The sequence below is a fragment of the Polypterus senegalus genome, chromosome 18 (assembly GCF_016835505.1).
Source record: "Polypterus senegalus isolate Bchr_013 chromosome 18, ASM1683550v1, whole genome shotgun sequence".
Taxonomy (NCBI): domain Eukaryota; kingdom Metazoa; phylum Chordata; class Cladistia; order Polypteriformes; family Polypteridae; genus Polypterus; species Polypterus senegalus.
This window is the reverse complement of record NC_053171.1, coordinates 8201037-8219084: the sequence shown is the minus strand read 5'-3', so window position 1 is coordinate 8219084 and position 18048 is coordinate 8201037. Positions and strand designations below refer to the sequence as shown.

The 18048-nt window shown below is 41.3% G+C and overlaps 2 protein-coding genes across 2 annotated transcripts in view; both read left to right on the top strand.

Annotated features, from left to right (window-relative positions):
* The window catches only part of baz1a (bromodomain adjacent to zinc finger domain, 1A), an 86627-nt gene extending 83698 nt beyond the window's left edge, over positions 1 to 2929 (top strand). The window contains exons 27-28 of the mRNA XM_039741131.1: positions 1115 to 1202; positions 1899 to 2929. Of these exons, the coding sequence (XP_039597065.1) occupies positions 1115 to 1202; positions 1899 to 2086 (276 nt within the window). The 3' untranslated portion in view covers positions 2087 to 2929. The remainder of the gene's footprint in view (positions 1 to 1114; positions 1203 to 1898) is intronic.
* A 4619-nt stretch (positions 2930 to 7548) lies between these two features.
* cfl2 (cofilin 2 (muscle)) lies at positions 7549 to 16711 on the top strand. The gene is made up of 4 exons (XM_039741262.1): positions 7549 to 7713; positions 13057 to 13364; positions 14948 to 15024; positions 15246 to 16711. Exons 1-4 carry the CDS (start codon positions 7711 to 7713, stop codon positions 15356 to 15358), a joined length of 501 nt encoding a protein of 166 aa, XP_039597196.1. The 5' UTR covers positions 7549 to 7710; the 3' UTR covers positions 15359 to 16711.
* The last annotated feature ends 1337 nt before the right edge of the window (positions 16712 to 18048 follow it).

Below are 18048 nucleotides of genomic sequence, written 5' to 3'. Positions count from 1 at the left end.
AAAACCCTGTGTGTGAAAACACTACCCAATCAGTGAAACAAAAATTTGGTGCTGTTTATTCAGATTTTGTGTTCATAATAACACATTGAAACTCTCCCCACCCTCCCACAGTCAGTCAAGGTAAACTGTCAACTCCTGCACAGGACAGTTGAGTTTATGGTTTCAGATCTGCTACGCTAAAAGCTGTGTAACCACGAGCAAATCACTTCACCTGCATGTGCTTCAATTGGAAATCCAAAATTAAAATACCAATTGTATCTGAAATGGTGTAAGTCTGCCAAATTGTGAGGTTGAACCAGAACTCTGTAGTCTTGACTGAAGTTTCAGAGTAAGGTAGTTGTACTCAACAATCGTGGCAAAGTGTTGTATGTTGAATAGCACATGCAAGTAAGAATTTTCCTGTAGTCATTACATGTGACTGTATTGGGTTTATGAACCTGTAGGAGGAATTTGATTTTATAGCACCTGTACATCTGCACCATCTCAGGCTGACGACACTAAAGTTAAGCAATGCACAGAAGCAGACATGTTTTTGTTTAAATTGGTCGGTTAGGGTTTTAAGCCAGGGCCATTCATACCCTTTATTTGCTAAGGTGCCTGGTGTAAAGAAGGCATAGTATGAAAAACTGTATTTAGGTGGATTGCTAAATTTACCAGTGCAACATGTTGTATCTGCCTGCATTTCCATTCTTACAAATGATCAGGAGTACCTGCTTGTGGCTGAAAGAATTTGATTGCGAGTACAAACTGCAGAAATGAGGATCCCGTATAAGTGTTGCTGGGCTTACTGTTTGTGATAGAGTGAAGAGCTCGGCAAAATACGAGAACCTTGAAGTAGAACCACTGCTTCTCCAGATCACGAAGTCCTTTGATGCCCTCCACAACAGGTGTACAAGGCATAGCCCACAGAGGCAGACCCAGGATGAATCGGATAGATTCTCAGCTGGCTTGGGAGCCTCTACAGTTCTCTAGGAGTTTGAAGTTGCCAAGGACAGTGTGACCTGGTTGGCCCAGCTTAGCCTGTTGCTACCATGACCCTCATCAAAAAAGCAGGATTGGTGGTGTTGATGATAAGATGGTTCATTCATAATTTGTTTTTCCTCTTTTATTGCAGGTTCCAGATTATTATGACATCATCCATAAACCAATTGCTTTGAGTGTCATCAGGGAGAAAATGAACTCTTGTAAATACAGCACAGCTGGTAAGCCGTCTTCCTTTCTTGAGTAGTTTGTCACAATTGAGTCCTATTAGCACAAGACTATGCGAGACACCGTCAAATTATTGTCTCTTCCCCAGTAAGTGTGTGCAGTTCCAGCTTTAAAAGAACATACTACGTAAAACAAAATTATCTGTCAGTTATCTTGGGTCATAAATTTTAATCTCATATTTTCATGGAAGCAGAATTACTTTACCGTTGGAACATGGAAACATTAGTTTATCCAATGCACATGTTTGGTAAGTTGTAAGCATATGACTGGGTATCTGACATTTTCGAGGCCGGAATACTTTTGGAGATTTTTCATTGACGTTTTGATGATGTTTGCTGCTGTTTAATTTGGATCCTTATTTAAGCCCATCCTATCAGGGAATTAATCTCTGGTCATCATGAAGGTATGACTTAACATTTTTTCTAGCTATAAACAACATAGGTTAAGAAATATTTTTAAAAATATATTATTGGGTGGAGTAATCCTTTAACATGAAGGCCATTTCATTTCACGCAGTTTTTCAAGTGTTGTTACCACCAATGCATACAAAATGAGATTAATAAATGAAGAAGAATGAAATGCCTGTTGCCTGATCTAGAATGGCTCATTCATAAGAAATGCATGTGTAGTAAAGGTTATTTCACTATAGTTCTAGTAAGTTATCCTAACAAAATTGTTTGTTTCTGCAGCGGAATTTGTTGAAGATGTGGAGCTGATGTTTACCAACTGTTATGAGTATAATGCCCGCAACACAGCTGAGGCGAAGGCAGGAGTCCGACTTCAAGCTTTTTTTCACAGCCAGGCACAAAAAAATGGACTTGAAATTCATTTTGGGGAGCAGTTTGACGTTGGTCCTGCCAAGAAATCAAGAATATGAGACCAACGTTGATGGCAGAGGGGTTATCTTTTGGACAACCCTTAATTGAGACTAAAAAATACGGCCACCACTTCTTACACAGCATTGTACAGACCAAGAAAGCAGACCAGTAATTTAAAGAGACGTCTTTTGAGTCTGCAAGGTGCTTCTGGCAGTCCACCCCAGTGTGGAGCAATCAACTTAATCTGCCTGACTTGATCTGCACTGGAATTTTTTACCCCGGTTTCTCCGTAAAGCTCTCAGGATATTCTCAAATCTATTGTGAACTAATTGTTTTTGTTATTGTTTTATATGGTTTGTATATTGGTTATTCTGGACTGCAAAAACATATTTTATATTTTCAAAGAAATCCGTTTTTCTGATGTGAATGTTTTGCTCCAATTGAAAAACTTGCCAGGATTGTATTGTGTCATTTCCAAACAGCGAGGGTTTCGAGGGGTCGACTTTGTAACTTTCTCTCTCGTAGAACCGGAAAGCGTTGTTTTCTTTCTTCCACACTGTATAAAAGGTCTGTGCAACACTACAGGGGAATGAGGCCTGGCACATCCCTTCAGTGCTCTTTTCTTAAACCAGGTAGATATTTATTTAGAGTTGAATATAATTTGGGTTGAAGACTTTTGTATTTATATGGACAAAAATTCGTACAGAGGGCTGTTAGGCCTCATGTTTTATAATGTTATTTGTGACATTTCTGATGCGCTTTTCTAAATAAATGTATAGCAGCAATTTTCACAGTGAAAGGTTTTGAAATTCTCCTTTCCTCCATGTTTTGTACCTTCAAAAAAAAAAAAAAAAAAGTAGAAGAAATTATTTTGCAATTTGTAATATTAAAAAAAAAAAAAACACACTTGTGTTTGCAAAGCTCGTCCTCCTTTATATGTACCCTGTGTCGTGCTCTTTTGTGTTTCTTATTTTATTAGACTGGCTGATAATACACTGAAGTCTGACTTGTTAACATTTGGTGACGCGGTGGCTCATTGAAAATCTTTTGGGGGTGAGCTGGGTTCCTGCAGGAGGTGCATGATGGTGGGTTTCCTCCTACAGCTCACAGAGATGCACCTCAAGTCAGGTCAGTGGGGATGAGTTTGTGAAGAAGGGTCCACTCCAGACCGAATGTGCTTCAGGAATGGACTGTAATTACCAACAACATTTATTTATGTCTCACATTTTCATACAAAGTGCTTTACAGGATGTCAGAGTTACTAAGAAAACCAAAGAAAAAGAATAATGAACAAATAACTTGCAAGAAAATAATGCACACTTTCATAGGATAGATATAGAAATAGAATCCGTGTATATAGAAGTGTTTTTTTTAAGCCTCTAAAAATATGTACAATGTTAGGGTCAGGTGCCGGGGGGTCAAGAAAAATAAGAGTTGAGCTGGTGGGGGGAAAAAAAACAGTCTGCAGGGGTTCCAAGGCCATAAGACCACCCAGCTCCCACTGGGTATCCTGCCTAACATAAATGTTCTTGGGTCATTTCTGGTTTTATAGGATTTGATGCAGTGGGTCTCAAGGGAATTTCCTCTGAAGCTCTGTCAGGTTGGATCAGTGCACGGCTGTTTTCGGGGCTGTCCTCGAAAGTGGCCCAGCCACAGCCTGACCATTCACAGAGTTGTCCCCACTCCTATGTTGTTTTTGCTTTGTACTTTGGTTCATTGTACTGTTGAAAGGTGAACCATCTGCCCTGTCTGTGGTTCAGGGTTCACAGGAGCAGGTTTCCATTAAGGATAGCTCCATACTTTGCTCTGTTCTGCTTCCCCTCAACTCTGTCTAGTCTAGAGTCCCACAGCATGATTTCCACATCACCATGCTTCACTGTTGGAATGGTTTTGCACAGGAGATGAGCGGCGTCCGGTTTCTTCCAGACATGACACTAATCTTGATTTCAACAGACCATGGAGTCTTGTTTCTTTACCCTCTAATGGCCATATAGGTGCCTTTTTGCAAACTTGGAATGGGCTTCCATGTTCCTTTTACTGAAGTGAGGCTTCTGTCTGACCACTCCTGTCTTAAAGCCCAGGTCATTGGAGGGTTGCAGTGATTGCTGTCCTTCCGGAAGTTTCTCCCGTCTCCACACAGGTTTGCTGGAGCTCGGCCAGAGCAACAGTCAGGCTCTTGGTATGCAGAGTTAATGTGTGAAAATGTTTCCAGAGAGGGAATAAATGCCTTTGTTCTTGTTTCAGTGACATGAAACTTGCAGGAAGTGCAAAATCAATCTCTGTGCAAATCATTTTGCTCAATACTAATTGTCAATGTTTTGACCTTGTGGCAAGAATACCTCTGTACATTTTCCCCTTGCCTAATTTTGCCTTTGCAACATTCACACCTCTTTATTATTTAAGAAAGTTAAGTCCCTGGCCATCAGTGAGTGGCTTTCTTTCCTGTTGGTCAATACTGTGAGGGACATTCCTTATGCTCTCCACCCATGTCCTGTTACTGGTTTACCGGTTGTCCTCCTTTGTACCACTGTTGGTAGGCACTAACCACTGCATACCAGGAATACCTCACAAGACCTGCCATTTTGAAGATGGTCTGATGCAGTTGTGTAGCCATCACAAATTGGCCCAAGTCAAAGTCATTAAGGTCCTAACACCTGCCCATTTTTCCTTCTTCAGATACAGCACCTTCAAGAACTGACTGTTCACTTGCTGCTTTAATATGTGTCACCCCTTGACAGGTGCCACTGTAATTTAATCATCAAAGTTATCCACTGTGGCACTTGTCAGTGATTTTAATGTTAGACCTATTCAGTGCATCAACACCCTTGAATATAGTGTTCAATAATGAAGTCTAATAAAACATTGCTTGGGTTCGGAGAAGGTAGGCCGTTTCTTCCAATTACAATTTTCTATGTTTTCCTGTTGCTGTCTATGTGAGCGTTAAAGTCCTTCAGTAGAACAAGAGTTCCAAGTGGTTAGCCACTTCCATCACTCCTCCACTACGGTCTTCCAGAAGACTGAATACTCTCACCCAACTGTCGGCACATAAGCATGGACAGAGCCCATTCCCTGACTCAGTTGCAGGATGGGGATCCTCTTGTCCACTGTGTTAAACTCTTGATGTACATGTCCTGGTCCCAGCCCTGTCTAGATGGCACCTCCCTAACTAGCTTGGGCTCCTTTCCCCAGCAGAGAGGTCACATTCCATGCCCCTACATTTAGCTTTGGTAGCTGGAGATAGGTCCACTAGGGCAGGTGTCTTCAACCGTCACCCAAGTCACAAATCACGGGACCCTTATAGTTTCTACTGCAGGTGGTGATCCCACTGGAGGTCCGGCCTGGTCTCATTGGTTAAGGCCCAACCAACAGGTGCTTGCACAAGCTCCCCAACCAGGGCCAGACTCTCAGCCCCTGGTTTCCCTTTTCCTGGTTGAAGTAACAAAATCTCAATTTTTCTCATAATGGAACCACACTTTTCATCTGTCACCTTGGATTTGGCTTGGGTGACCCTACTAGGGGCAATTTCCCCAGATAACATAGCTCATTGGATCATTGGAACACACAAACCTCTCCACTGTGATAAAGCGGTAATTTAAAGATACAGCCATAAGTGGTTGATCAGTTTCTTAGCCATGTCATCAGATATACGACCATTATGTCATGGACACTTGGAGTGAAGAGAGGAGCTGATCACTGCCTAGTTGTGAGTTGGAACGGATGTTAGACTGATTTATACAGACCCAAAGCCTATAGCGAGGGTATGTTGAGAATGGAAGATGCCCGAGATCTTCAACTTGTACCTTCAAATGAATTTCTCTTGCATTCAAAGGCAGGCTGTGGACATTGAACCCTAATTGTTCCCACATGTTCCATGACTCCATTGGTAAGGAGGCTACGTAGATGTGTGGACTTAAGGTAAGTAGTAATCCTTGAAGCCAGCAGTAAAGGGAGCTGTTGGACAGAAGGAGGAAGCATTTCATGCTCAGTTAGCTTGTGGGAGTCCAGAGGCAGTTGACTGGTACCAACAGACTAAGTGAATGTGTGGAAATGGCAGTTATGGAAGCAATAACTTCTGTGGAGGATGAGTTTGGTGAGACCATGGAAAACGACATGATTGGCCCCAAAGCGATTCTGGCAAACTTATCAGGTGACTCCAGAGGTAGAAGCAGTCCTGTTGATCTTACCTGGGGATGAAGTCAGTCAATGGAAGGAACACTTTGAGGACTTCCTAAATCCCATCGATATGCCTTCTTTGAGGAAGCAAAATCCAGGGAATCTGAGGAGGACTGGTGGTAAGGTCACTGTGATAGTTGGTGATCAAGGCTCTGTTGGATGAGGATATTCACCCAGAGTTCTTAAAGTTTCTAGAAAAGGGACTAGAGGGTGTGTTCCAACTCTAGCGGGAACCCCTCTCCTCAGCTTCCCTGAGAAAACCTATGTAAAGGAAGGTTCTGGCAAAGAGGATCAGGCTGTTGGTCAAGCCTCCTATTTAGCTTCCTGTTGTTACTTTTAGATTAAGCTCTCCATTCTCTGTTACAGCTGATCCAAGGTACTTGAACATGTCTACCTTTTTATGTCTTTCTACCTTGAGATGAACTTCCCCGTCTTGTTCTGTGGAGTCTTGCACTAAGGAATCGTACGTTCTACTAAGGAGCAGCGTGTGGTAGGGTATCCCTTGGTGTTCCTGGCATGTAGTTATGAGCGAAAAACAATCGAAATTTGAACATTACATGCTAACCACAGTGGATAAAAGCTGACACAGTACGAGACACACAACACAGCACTGCCGTTAGTTTAATTGAAGCCAAACTCAAACATGGACACTCATGTGAGACTGCAACATTGCTGAATAACACACCATAGTCGGATGTCTTTGCATGGAGAGAGCAGAAATTCACCGACGCATGTAAGGTGAAAGGATCGATTTGTTTCATTCTGGTGTACTGGTATCTGCTCATCACTAGTTTTAAAGTAAGTGAAATAACAGTATGTGCTGCTATTCTTATTTGAACTTGAAATAAAAATGTTAACGGTATTTTTAAAGTTCCCCTTTCTCGATTGCTTTATTATGGTAAAAGAGTAAACCCAAATTACTGAGCAAAACAGAATGGGAGTAAATTTACTTTTGAAAAGTTACCACGCGTTAAACAGGGTGAGACAGATTAGGAACTCCTGATCCATGCATTTATTTATTTAAAGAGCTTATATCAAAAGCCAAATTTATCAATTTATAATCTATCAATATTTCACTTTTATTTCTTTCCATATGTCTCCATCATATGCCACTGCCTGTAACTTCCATGTGCAGCCTTTTCTGTTTTTCCATCGAAAATCGCATCCTATTTGACCCCGTGGCCTTCCCGGCACTGAACTTTGACTTACGCGCCAAAATGCATACGCGACTTTGCGCGCGCGCGGGATTCGTAGTTGCCCGACCGCCAGGGTGCAGCACTGCCGCGCACTCGCACACGAGCGGAGTGTCGCTTTATTGAGCTGCTGTCGCCGCCGCCGCTGCCCCCCTCTCTCGCTCGCTCGCTCTGTGTCTCTCCCTCTCTCTCTTCTGTCCTGCCAATCGCCGCCTCATCCGTCAGCCCGTCCACGCGGAGCTCTGCCCCCTCCTCCCTCATTCCCGGCGTCATTCCTCCTCCGCCACAAACGAACGCCGAGCCGCGCAGCAGACGACATGGTGAGTGCAGCAGCCGCCCCTGCTGGGTCCATTTTATCTTCCTCATCACTTAACGCCGAGTCTCGTGTCGCCTTTTAACTCTTCGTTCTCCAATTCACCTGAATGTCGCCGTCTGCGGTTTGTTAGTAATCCCAGAGCGAGTGAGTAAGCGAAGTCGGGGCTCGCGTCGGGCTTTCATTTCTTGGTCTCCCTCATCATACCGCAACTGCCGCCGAGTGTAGGTCTGTTTTTGTAACGTGTCCTAGTGGAGAAGCCGATACATACCGTCCAGGGGCTCGTCTACCGACACCGCAGGCCTCCTCGCCGGTAGGCCGCCCGGCGGCCATGTTGGTCTAATTTTAGCCGCAGTGACCGACCGCTGAATTCCACGGACATTCCCGATGCCTTTTAATCGATCTCATTGTCGCGGCCAGAGACCGAGGGGCTTTTACATTAGCATCTCTTCTTAGTCAATGTCCCACCGCCGCTTCTGCTCCTTTATTGGGGGTCTTGCCGCGTTAAGGCGGCGGGGCGTGCGAGTTCGGAGCGCTTCAATGAACCGGCCCGAGGCGCACGTGTGACCGGATAGCGGGATCTGCCTGGGCGCGCCGCTGGGCAGCCTGCTTCGTCACGCTTACCGTTATGTGCGCCTCTTCACACGTCCCATCATTCGGACTTTCTTTGCATTTTCATAGCTTTTAGTGGAAGTGACATTTTACCCGGTGGGTTGTTTTTTTGTTTTTTATCCCTCAGTATTCGACCATCAGGGAGCGAGAATCGCATTGTAGAGCCGCGTGTGCTGCACAGAAGCCCGACGACTCCGTAGAAGGAGTGAAGTGGCCATACTCGCACCGGCTGAAGCCCTTCAACAGTTGCTTTTCTTTATAGCGCGTCAGGCTCCGCTTTTAAGTTGTTGTTTTTTTTTTTTGAGAACGGTATTCCCATTACTTTCACAGATGGAGTGATTCACTGATCTGTGAGTCACTGGTGGCGACTGAGCGGGTGACTTCACATACCAGGACCCTGAGTTCCATAAAGCAGGGTTGAGAATTTGCAGGTCCTGTTTGGCTGGCAATTCCAGACTACGCGATTGGGCAGACTCAGTCCGTGTTGGTTCTTAATTTCAGTCTGTTGCAGTCCAGTTAAGTGCTGGTAACCCCTACAGTGAGTTAGGTGGAGTTGGAGTTTGTGATGTTATGTCGCCTTCCTTTTGTGGCCATCATAAGGGGTAGGAGCATTTTATTGTAGTGAAGTCCCCACACGCCTTGAGTTATTACTTCTAGCAATCTGTTCAAATATACTGAATAAAACCCGTTATGGCGTAGTAGTGCATATCTTTAGTAACAGCGGAGTACATTTAGAAAGATAATGGATGGTGTTACGTTATTAAGTGGCTGTGCAAAGCAGGACCCGGTTACTCCCTCCACGAGTGGGCCACTGTGCCCTCCGTCCCTAAGAGTTTTGATTTTTCTCTGAAGTTTGACTGCGGCCTCTGAGCTGCCCTACACTTGACTGGGCTTAGTCATCCTGTGCTGGTGGCTTTCATGTTGAAGAGATAGATAGATAGATACTTTATTAATCCCAAGGGGAAATTCACATAATCCAGCAGCAGTATACTGATACAAAGAAACAATATTAAATTAAATAGTAATAAAAATGAAAAGAATTAAAATAAAAATAATGTTCGCATTTACTCCCCCGGGTGGAATTGAAGAGTCGCATAGTGTGGGGGAGGAACGATCTCTTTAGTCTGTCAGTGGAACAGGACAGTGACAAAAGTCTGTCACTGAAGCTACTCCTCTGTCTGGAGATGACACTGTTAAGTGGATGCAGTGGATTCTTCACAGATTTGGTGAGAAGCAACTTTACCTAAGATGACTAACAAAAAAAAACGCATTCATGTCAACTGATTACATACATTTACTTTTGTATGTTTACCATTTGAGGGGAATGCGTGCTTGTGTGTGTATATATACACACATATACTGTAGACAGAGACAGAAGGCTATAGATGTGTATGTGTGGATATAAAAAATATATATAGATGGGAATAATAGTTATCTAGCTAGCACCTTTCTTGCTACTCGGAGCACTTAAGCTACCACCATTGTGTAGCACCAAACTGGATGATGCAATGACAGCTATTCTTGCGTCAATACCCTCAATGCACATTAGGTATTAGGTGGTGAAGTGGTGACAGAGAGCCAATTAGGGATGAAAGATGATTGATGGACTGAAAGCCAGAAGTCTACGTGACCATCATCATCATCATCAGGTCCTTCCATGAAAACCCTAAATACAAAGAGGACTGTTTGACTTATGTTAGGTAGATTGCCCAGAGGGGACTGGGCGGTCTTGTGGTCTGGAACCCTTACAGATTTTATTTTTTTTCTCCAGCTTTTGGAGTTTTTTTTGTTGTTTGTTTTTTCTGTCCACCCTGGCCATCGGACCTTACTTATTCTATGTTAATTAATGTTGACTTATGTTTATTTTTTATTGTGTCTTCTATTTTTCTATTCATTTTGTAAAGCACTTTGAGCTACATTTTTTTGTATGAATATGTGCTATATAAATAAATGTTGATTGATTGATTGATTGATGATTAGGAGGCCAGAATAGACAAGGTGGTGATTGGCAATTTAGCCTGAACATTGGGATACACCACGTTATTTACAAAGGGTCCCCAGAGATTTTAATGACCACAAAGAGTCAGGACCTCGGTTTTACGTCTCCTCCGAAGGACGGCACAATTTTTACAGCACTGTGTAACCCTGTCACTGCCCTGAGGCATTAAGATCCACAGGGTAAACGCCCTCTGCAGCTCTCAGTAACACCACTTTCAGTAGCAACCCAAGCTTTTTCTAGATGGTCTCCCAACCAAGTACTGGCTGGGCCTGAACAGGCTGAGCTTCAGTTGGACGACCTCTTCTGAAGTGCAGGTGGTATGGCTGCTTGTGTGTGTGTGTGTGTGTGTGTGTGCGCATGTACGTAGATACTGAGAAATGGATATAGATAAGTGTGTATCTATAGGTATAGATAGACTGTATATTAAGAGAGATGCATGTGTATATAAATATAAAGAGAGCTATAGGTGTGTGTATAAATATTAATATACTGTGTGTGTGTGTATATAGAGATAGGTGTAGGTAGTGTATATGTATATTAATGTGTATCTATACATTAACACTATATATAGATATTCTGTACATAATAGATACTATATGTAGGAAGCTCTGTGTGTGTGTGTGTGTATATATAGATAGATAGATAGAGATATATATATATATATATATATATATATATATATATATATATATATATATAAATATATATATATATATAAATATATATGTGGATATATATATAAATATATATGTGGATATATATATATATATATATATATATATATATATAAATATATATGTGGATATATATATATATATATATATAAATTTTAATGTGTGTGTATAAATACAGATGCATAGATATAGGATGAAAATTATTAGATAACTATGTATGTGTATATAGATATAAATTGAGAGAGATATAAAGATATGTGTATGAATTGTAACATGGCCGAGAAAATGGACTGATACATGCAGGCAAAAAGTCTCCCAGGTCCCCCTATCTACTTGCAACAAAAACCTACAGACTTGCTGCAGCAGAATCGAAAGTAATGGCTCTTGATGTTCTCTCTTTAGAATTAGAGTTTGCTACATAGACCCCTGTCTTCCTCTCAAACGGGTTAAACAGTGACCCCACTTTCCTTAACTAATCCCCTTTTATACCATTGCTAGGCATCATCCTTGGGTAGCCTTTCAATGGTACAGGATTAAGAGAAGATACCGTTAACGTTGACACCCCCTGTTGTCTCAAGGTAGTGCTGCTTACCTCACCAGAGCCAAGAAGATGCAGACACACACACGTGAATAGATTGAGTTATAGGTCAGTGTATATATAATATACAGTATTTATAAATTATGATTGAGCAATATAGATACAATGTGGTAGATGTGAGTTTATATCAATGTGTGTATGTAAGTAGAGAGAGTGCGTGCGCATGCAGGCAAGCTGGCTATAGATGTGTGTGTTTTCTATTTAGCTGTAGAGAGCTATATATATATGCATGCACATGCACAGGGGTCGATTGGCACAATGAATCAAAAATAAATCATTAAATGTACATGAAACCTTCTCAAATGCTAGAAGTCTTTTGATTTTGAGCAGGATGACTCCAGTAAAGTTTGTTCTTCAGAGATAATAAAACCTGCTCAGGAGTTTAAATGGCAGAAGTGTTTTTATAAGTTCCGAATTTTAGTGTTGAATTTGCAAAGAATTAGCTCGAGAAGCTTAAAAAAAGGACTATTTTTGGAGTGTGATGTGTGTGAAGCAGTGGATTCAATAACCGTAACATGAATCTCTCGCCCTGAAAGAACACAATTCTTAGTAATGCAAAATACAAATTTGAGTCTTTCATATCTGGTATTCTCCTTGAATAAATTAAATATTTTAATAAGTGTTATATCCCTGGTGTTCACTATAGAAAATCCCTTAATATTCAACCAGCCTTGCTTATGTTCTGAGCATGCATCCCTCCCTTCATCTTGTGGCTGGAGTAGCCCTCACTAATAGGATCATCCCACTATCTTTTATAAATAACACTTCCAAATTTTATGTTTTGTTTAGATTTATTTCACAATGCAGGCTGTCCCAGTACACCAATGAACACATTTCAGTGTCCGCCTGTTATTTTAAAGTGACATATGCCGTCCTGTCCATCTATCTGACAATAAAATAGGACATCTAAAGCAGTTGTAGATTAGCAAGATGGAGATCTTCATGTGTGATTTTTTTTTTAAATGTATTTAATTTTTAAAAGTATCTTTTTTATTTTTTTGGAAATAACAGATTGAATCTGGAATGGAAATCACTTGCAGCATATGAGAGCATAATGGCATAGTGCAAAAACAAAGTGGACACTATCAGATACAGTAAGTGTAAGGGAAGAACTCCACATAGTGTAAGAGTGATCTCTCAAATATTAGGAACAATCCTCTCTCTGCCAACGGGTTGTAACTGGCAAGAGTGAAGACAGACCTAATGGGATGTAATAGTGTGCGAAAACAAAATCCAAACACTGTCAGTGGTACAGGGAATCACGGAGTGCGTATGAATTCAGTTGGAAATTGAGCAGGAAATTCCAAAACTCTGATAGTCCAGAAATTTTGTTGACTGGTTGAGTTCTGCCCACATGTGTCAAACCTTTAAATGCCTTTTGACAGGTTTGTCTCTAGCAGTTTTAATGACATCTTCAGAATGGCACGACTTGCTGTAACTTAAGATGTTTTTGTCTCTCTTTTGTAGGCTTCAGGAGTAACCGTAAATGACGAGGTCATAAAAGTTTTCAATGATATGAAAGTAAGAAAATCTTCAACACCAGAAGAAGTCAAGAAGAGAAAGAAAGCAGTGTTGTTCTGTCTCAGTGACGACAAGAAGAAAATTATTGTGGAGGAAGGCAAGGAAATATTGGTGGGCGACATTGGTGAAACAGTGGACGACCCATACACCTCCTTCGTAAAGCTGTTACCGCTGAATGACTGCCGTTACGGCTTATATGATGCAACATATGAAACAAAAGAGTCCAAAAAAGAAGATCTGGTGTTTATATTCTGGTGGGTACACCTGATCGATGGTCTAGAGGTGGTTTTGCAAGTGGCGCCATTTATTAGAACATTCTCAGCCCTGCTTTAGTTTACGATTGCAGGAGATTGGAGTCTACCCCAACAGCTTTGGGAGGTGTCTCTTTATCGCAGCCACCCCAAGCCCTAATTTCCATGCACCCACACTTGCTAATGTTGGGTCCAAATGTAGAATGGTCTGTTAACTAAACCTGGATATCTTTGTGGCCATGGGAGAAAAATAATGGGCAGAGCATGAAAACTTCACACAGAGTGGATTCAAACCCAGGATCTGTGAAGCCGAGACTCTTAACTACTACACCAACAAGTGGCCCTTGCCATTAACTCAGGTTTATTTTTCAAATTGAAGTGATTTCTTCACAAACTGCTATATATGCATTTGCCACTCAAAATGTTATTTTGTTCTGAAGCTTAAAAACTTAACCAAATATGTCCATTTTTCAAGTGTATCTATCTATGTTATAGTGACTTTCACATCCATCTACAGTATCTAGTTATGCATGTGCGCTTGGGGGACCACCTTCCTAGGTCTGATGAAGTAAGCAGTTGTACCCAGGGACAGTCGGGGGCACTGATGCTAAAGGTATCTTCCCTTTCCTTGGTACCAGGAAAAGGCCACCTAAAGACAAAACTCCGCTCTTCAATAAGGCTCTGACAAGACTCTGACACATCCTGCATCCAAGACATAAAAAGATGCCTCTCAAGGAATGTGGGGTCAATGTTTGACCTGCTTGAGAGAAGGACAGAGCTGCAACTCCATAGCAAACTCCTAATTCTAAAGTATATCCATATTACATTGTAAAATAGTTTTATACATGTTTTTGAACAAGAAAACACTATAATTATGAGATTTGTCCATTTTGAAAGAAATACAAGACTTAGTCTTCCTGTACAATAAGCTTTCACCCCAACCCTGGCTTGGATGGGTTGGTGGTTTCCTCCCGACAGACCAAATCATGGTGAATGTTTTGTGCCACATGATTGGTTTTGTTTTGATTTACTCCCCAATTTATGTGAGAATTCTCACACGTGAATAGAAACCGTAATCCTTTCCATGAGAAAGTTCATACCAGGAACTTGTGGTAAAATAATTATTTCTTGATCCCTTTTTTGTCACAAATGTGTTTAAAACGCGGAAGGTGCAGATCAATACTTGACAACAGTCTTGGTAAGTTTTTAAGCGTTCTTCTGTGCCCCACCTCCTTTAGTATAAAATGCAATAGCGGACAAGATATACACATTTATACAAAAGTGCTTAACTTTAGAGCAATATTTTGTATGGTAAATGTACATATGCCATGTTTGCGAAGAAATAACTTTGACTTGAAAATACTGAAATTCTCAGAAACAAAGCTTGCAGGGATGGGTTCCAGATTCCCTGTGGCCTCTCTCTGGATAAGCTGGTTTATAAAATGGAGTTTGTTAGAATTGTGTGCAGTTAAGCAACTGTACTGAAGGTCATGGCATGTCCATGAAAGCTTTGCCTCATGACTGTTAGGAAAAATAATCAGTTTATGCGTTTTAATTTTAAAGTTGTATTTTGTGTCTTTTTCTAGGGCCCCTGAAAGTGCACCCCTTAAAAGTAAGATGATCTATGCTAGCTCTAAAGATGCAATCAAAAAGAAATTTACAGGCAAGTATGATGATTACTTTGGCTAAGTGAGTCCCTCTTATCAATACAGTACACTGCTGGGTACGTGGGTTCATATTGGCAGAATTGCCTTTATTTTAAGACATTTTTGAATGCATAAAAAGGAAAAATTCATTAACAGGTTGAATTTTCCATACCAGTAAAGGCTCAAGAATGTAATTGTTAATATGTGGCATTCATGAATTTTCTTGGTTCCTTTCCAGGTATTAAACACGAATGGCAAGTTAATGGTTTAGATGATATTCAGGATCGTTCCACACTGGCTCAGAAGTTAGGAGGCAACGTGGTAGTTTCACTTGAAGGAAGACCCTTGTAAATGGAGTCTTGAAGTGCCATCTGGATCTGAGGAGCTTCCAGTTTTGCCTGCCGCTCTGCTGATATCATTTGGTCCCGTTGGAATAGTTTTAGCCTTTTTTTTTTTTTTCTTCTTCTTTTTCTTTCTTTCTTCTCTCTTCCCCATGTTAAGGAAGTCTTGGTTTTTGAAGCACACTGCCAGTGATTGATTGCCATTAGACTGTTTAATCCTGGTAGTTTTTAAATGTAGGATCTCAAGGAATGATTTCATCCATGTTGCCAAAAAGGACACCATCCCTCATGCCAGCTCACCCCTCACACAAACAAAAAGGCAAAGAATACAGATGGCGTGGTGCGCATTCCTCGCAGCAACTACAGTTACGGTTTGCAGTTTACAAACAAGAGTACGCGGCTCTCTAAAGCTAGGAGATTTTTTTTTATTTGTTGGTTGCTTGCATGGTTGCCGTTTTTCATTGTTAACACGTCATAGGGCTCCCCTGCATACGCGAGAGCTCGTGTTGTACACTATGCATCTGCAGCACTTTGTTTCCTAACCCCCTTTTTTTTTTTTTTTTTGGGAGGGGGTCTATCCTCTCTGGGAAGGAATGCCCCTTCATTTTCTGCATTTACAGAATTCCATCGGTGCGGCTTTCATTCCTTTACAAACAACAACGACGACTCCAAAAGACATTTTACTAACTGCTTATGTTGCCTTTTTGTGTGCATTGAAATGTTAATAACAGGGGGTGGCACTTTAAAGATTAACAGTTGTGAAAAGGAAAAAAAAAAAAAACTATCTGTACAAACAGAGCCTTAAATGGACATTTATTTTTATTTTCTGAGATCATAGAACTAGCCACACTGAAATAAAACTCGTGGCGGATAAAGGAATGCTTACTTTTCTGGTTATTGCAAGAATTTGATTCATTTCAAAAATGCAGTACAGTAATAAATACAACATGGCCAATGTCCTTTCTCAAAGATCTTAGACAAACATGGGATGGGGGATTGGGGTGGGAGGGTGGGGGGCTCCTTACACCGACCTGCCTTTTTAATGTCATCACAAACCTTCAATTAGTTTGACTGCAAGCAACAGCTTTGTTTTAAGGAAGGAAAACTCGTTAAAAAATATATCTTGGAGTTGAGGTGTGTTTTTTAAATTTCACAAATTGAACACAATGTTGTCGTGTGGGTGCCTGGGGGAGGAGGGAGGGGGTATACGCCTGGTAACTTTTTCTGTTGGTAATTCACCTTTGTGACAAGAATGAGGACTGAGAGGATACAGGCTATGGTGTGTTTCAGTTTGTATTTAATGTTATTTATTGTAAGTGGCCAAAGGTGTATTAGAACGATTAAAATATCTTAAAACCTGAAATGATGTTAAAACAGTTAATGGGCAATTCTTAAGCTGGTTTTAATCGATATGGGGGGATTTGGGTCTGCAATAAAGAGTGATCTTATATAATAGTAGTAGTGTAAGGAGAAGAATCGGCCTCTCTTTACTGCATTAACTTAAAAGGTCATCCACCTGAAGCTAAGCACACTTGGTCCTGGCCAGTACTGTACTTGGATGGGAGACCAACCAGGAAAAGCTTGGGTTTCTCCTAGAAGAAATGGTGGTGAGGCCAGCAGGGGGCACTTGCCCTGTGGTCTGAAGGTGGTTCCCAATGCCCCAGTGCAGGGGGGTTTGGGGCAGGACACTGTGCTGTAAAACTGAGGACCCAACTGTCTCTGGTCATTAAAGGTCCCAGGGCATCCTTTGTAAAGAACTGGGTGTATCCCGATGGCCTGGCTAAATTGCCCACCTTTGCCTAGTCATTCTGGCCCCCTAATCATTCCCCCACTCATACCACTTCACTACCCATTCACTAACGTCCTTTGAGTAGTGAGAGCAACTGTATAAATTTAAAGAATCGATTATTATAATTAATAGGCCAAGTAGTGCAGGCAGATTGGCTAATTAGGAGTTTCTGAGTTGGAAAATCCTTGTGAATGCCCTTTGAACTCGGAGCTACAAGTTGGATGATTCAAAGAAAACAAAGCTGGCTGAATTCTCCAACTTGTGACTTGACTCACATTAGATTAACGTGCAAAATAAAAAAAATACCTTGTCAGCAATGAATACTGTTATTGTAGTCAAATTTAATGCATTAACTGTCTAAGCTTGTTTTGATTTTTATGGGGGGGTGTGCTACTTTAGAAATGTAAAAACTGTGCTGGAATGTCAGCAGTCGTGTAATCTGACATCCCCAGGCTCCTGCTGTCTTCAAGTTTGATATCCTGTCCGATTAGAAATCGTGTACCGTGACATCGGCATAACAGAAACTCTATGTGCATAAGTGGTGTGGGGGCCACTGCTTTGAGCCAACATTTGACCAAAGGGGGCTTTGGTATTTGAATTATTTTAAACACAACCATACCCCTTTGACGAGATTGGCAACTGCGGTCTTAAAGGTTGACATTGTCAGGAGTTTTCTTTATTACATACTTGATGGAAACTCTGAATGACTTGAAGGTTCTTTTATTTGTAGCAAGGGGCCCAGTGGGTTCAGAGGTTACTGCTGACCAGTAGTTGAGTATTCATAGTGCTTGGGACATCCTATGACACTCAGGTTTTTCAGTATACAACTTATAAAGTCGCAGACTAGAAGTCATGTGATGTTATGTTCTAACTCATTCATTGTAGTATTTCTAATATGGTAAGTTAAATAG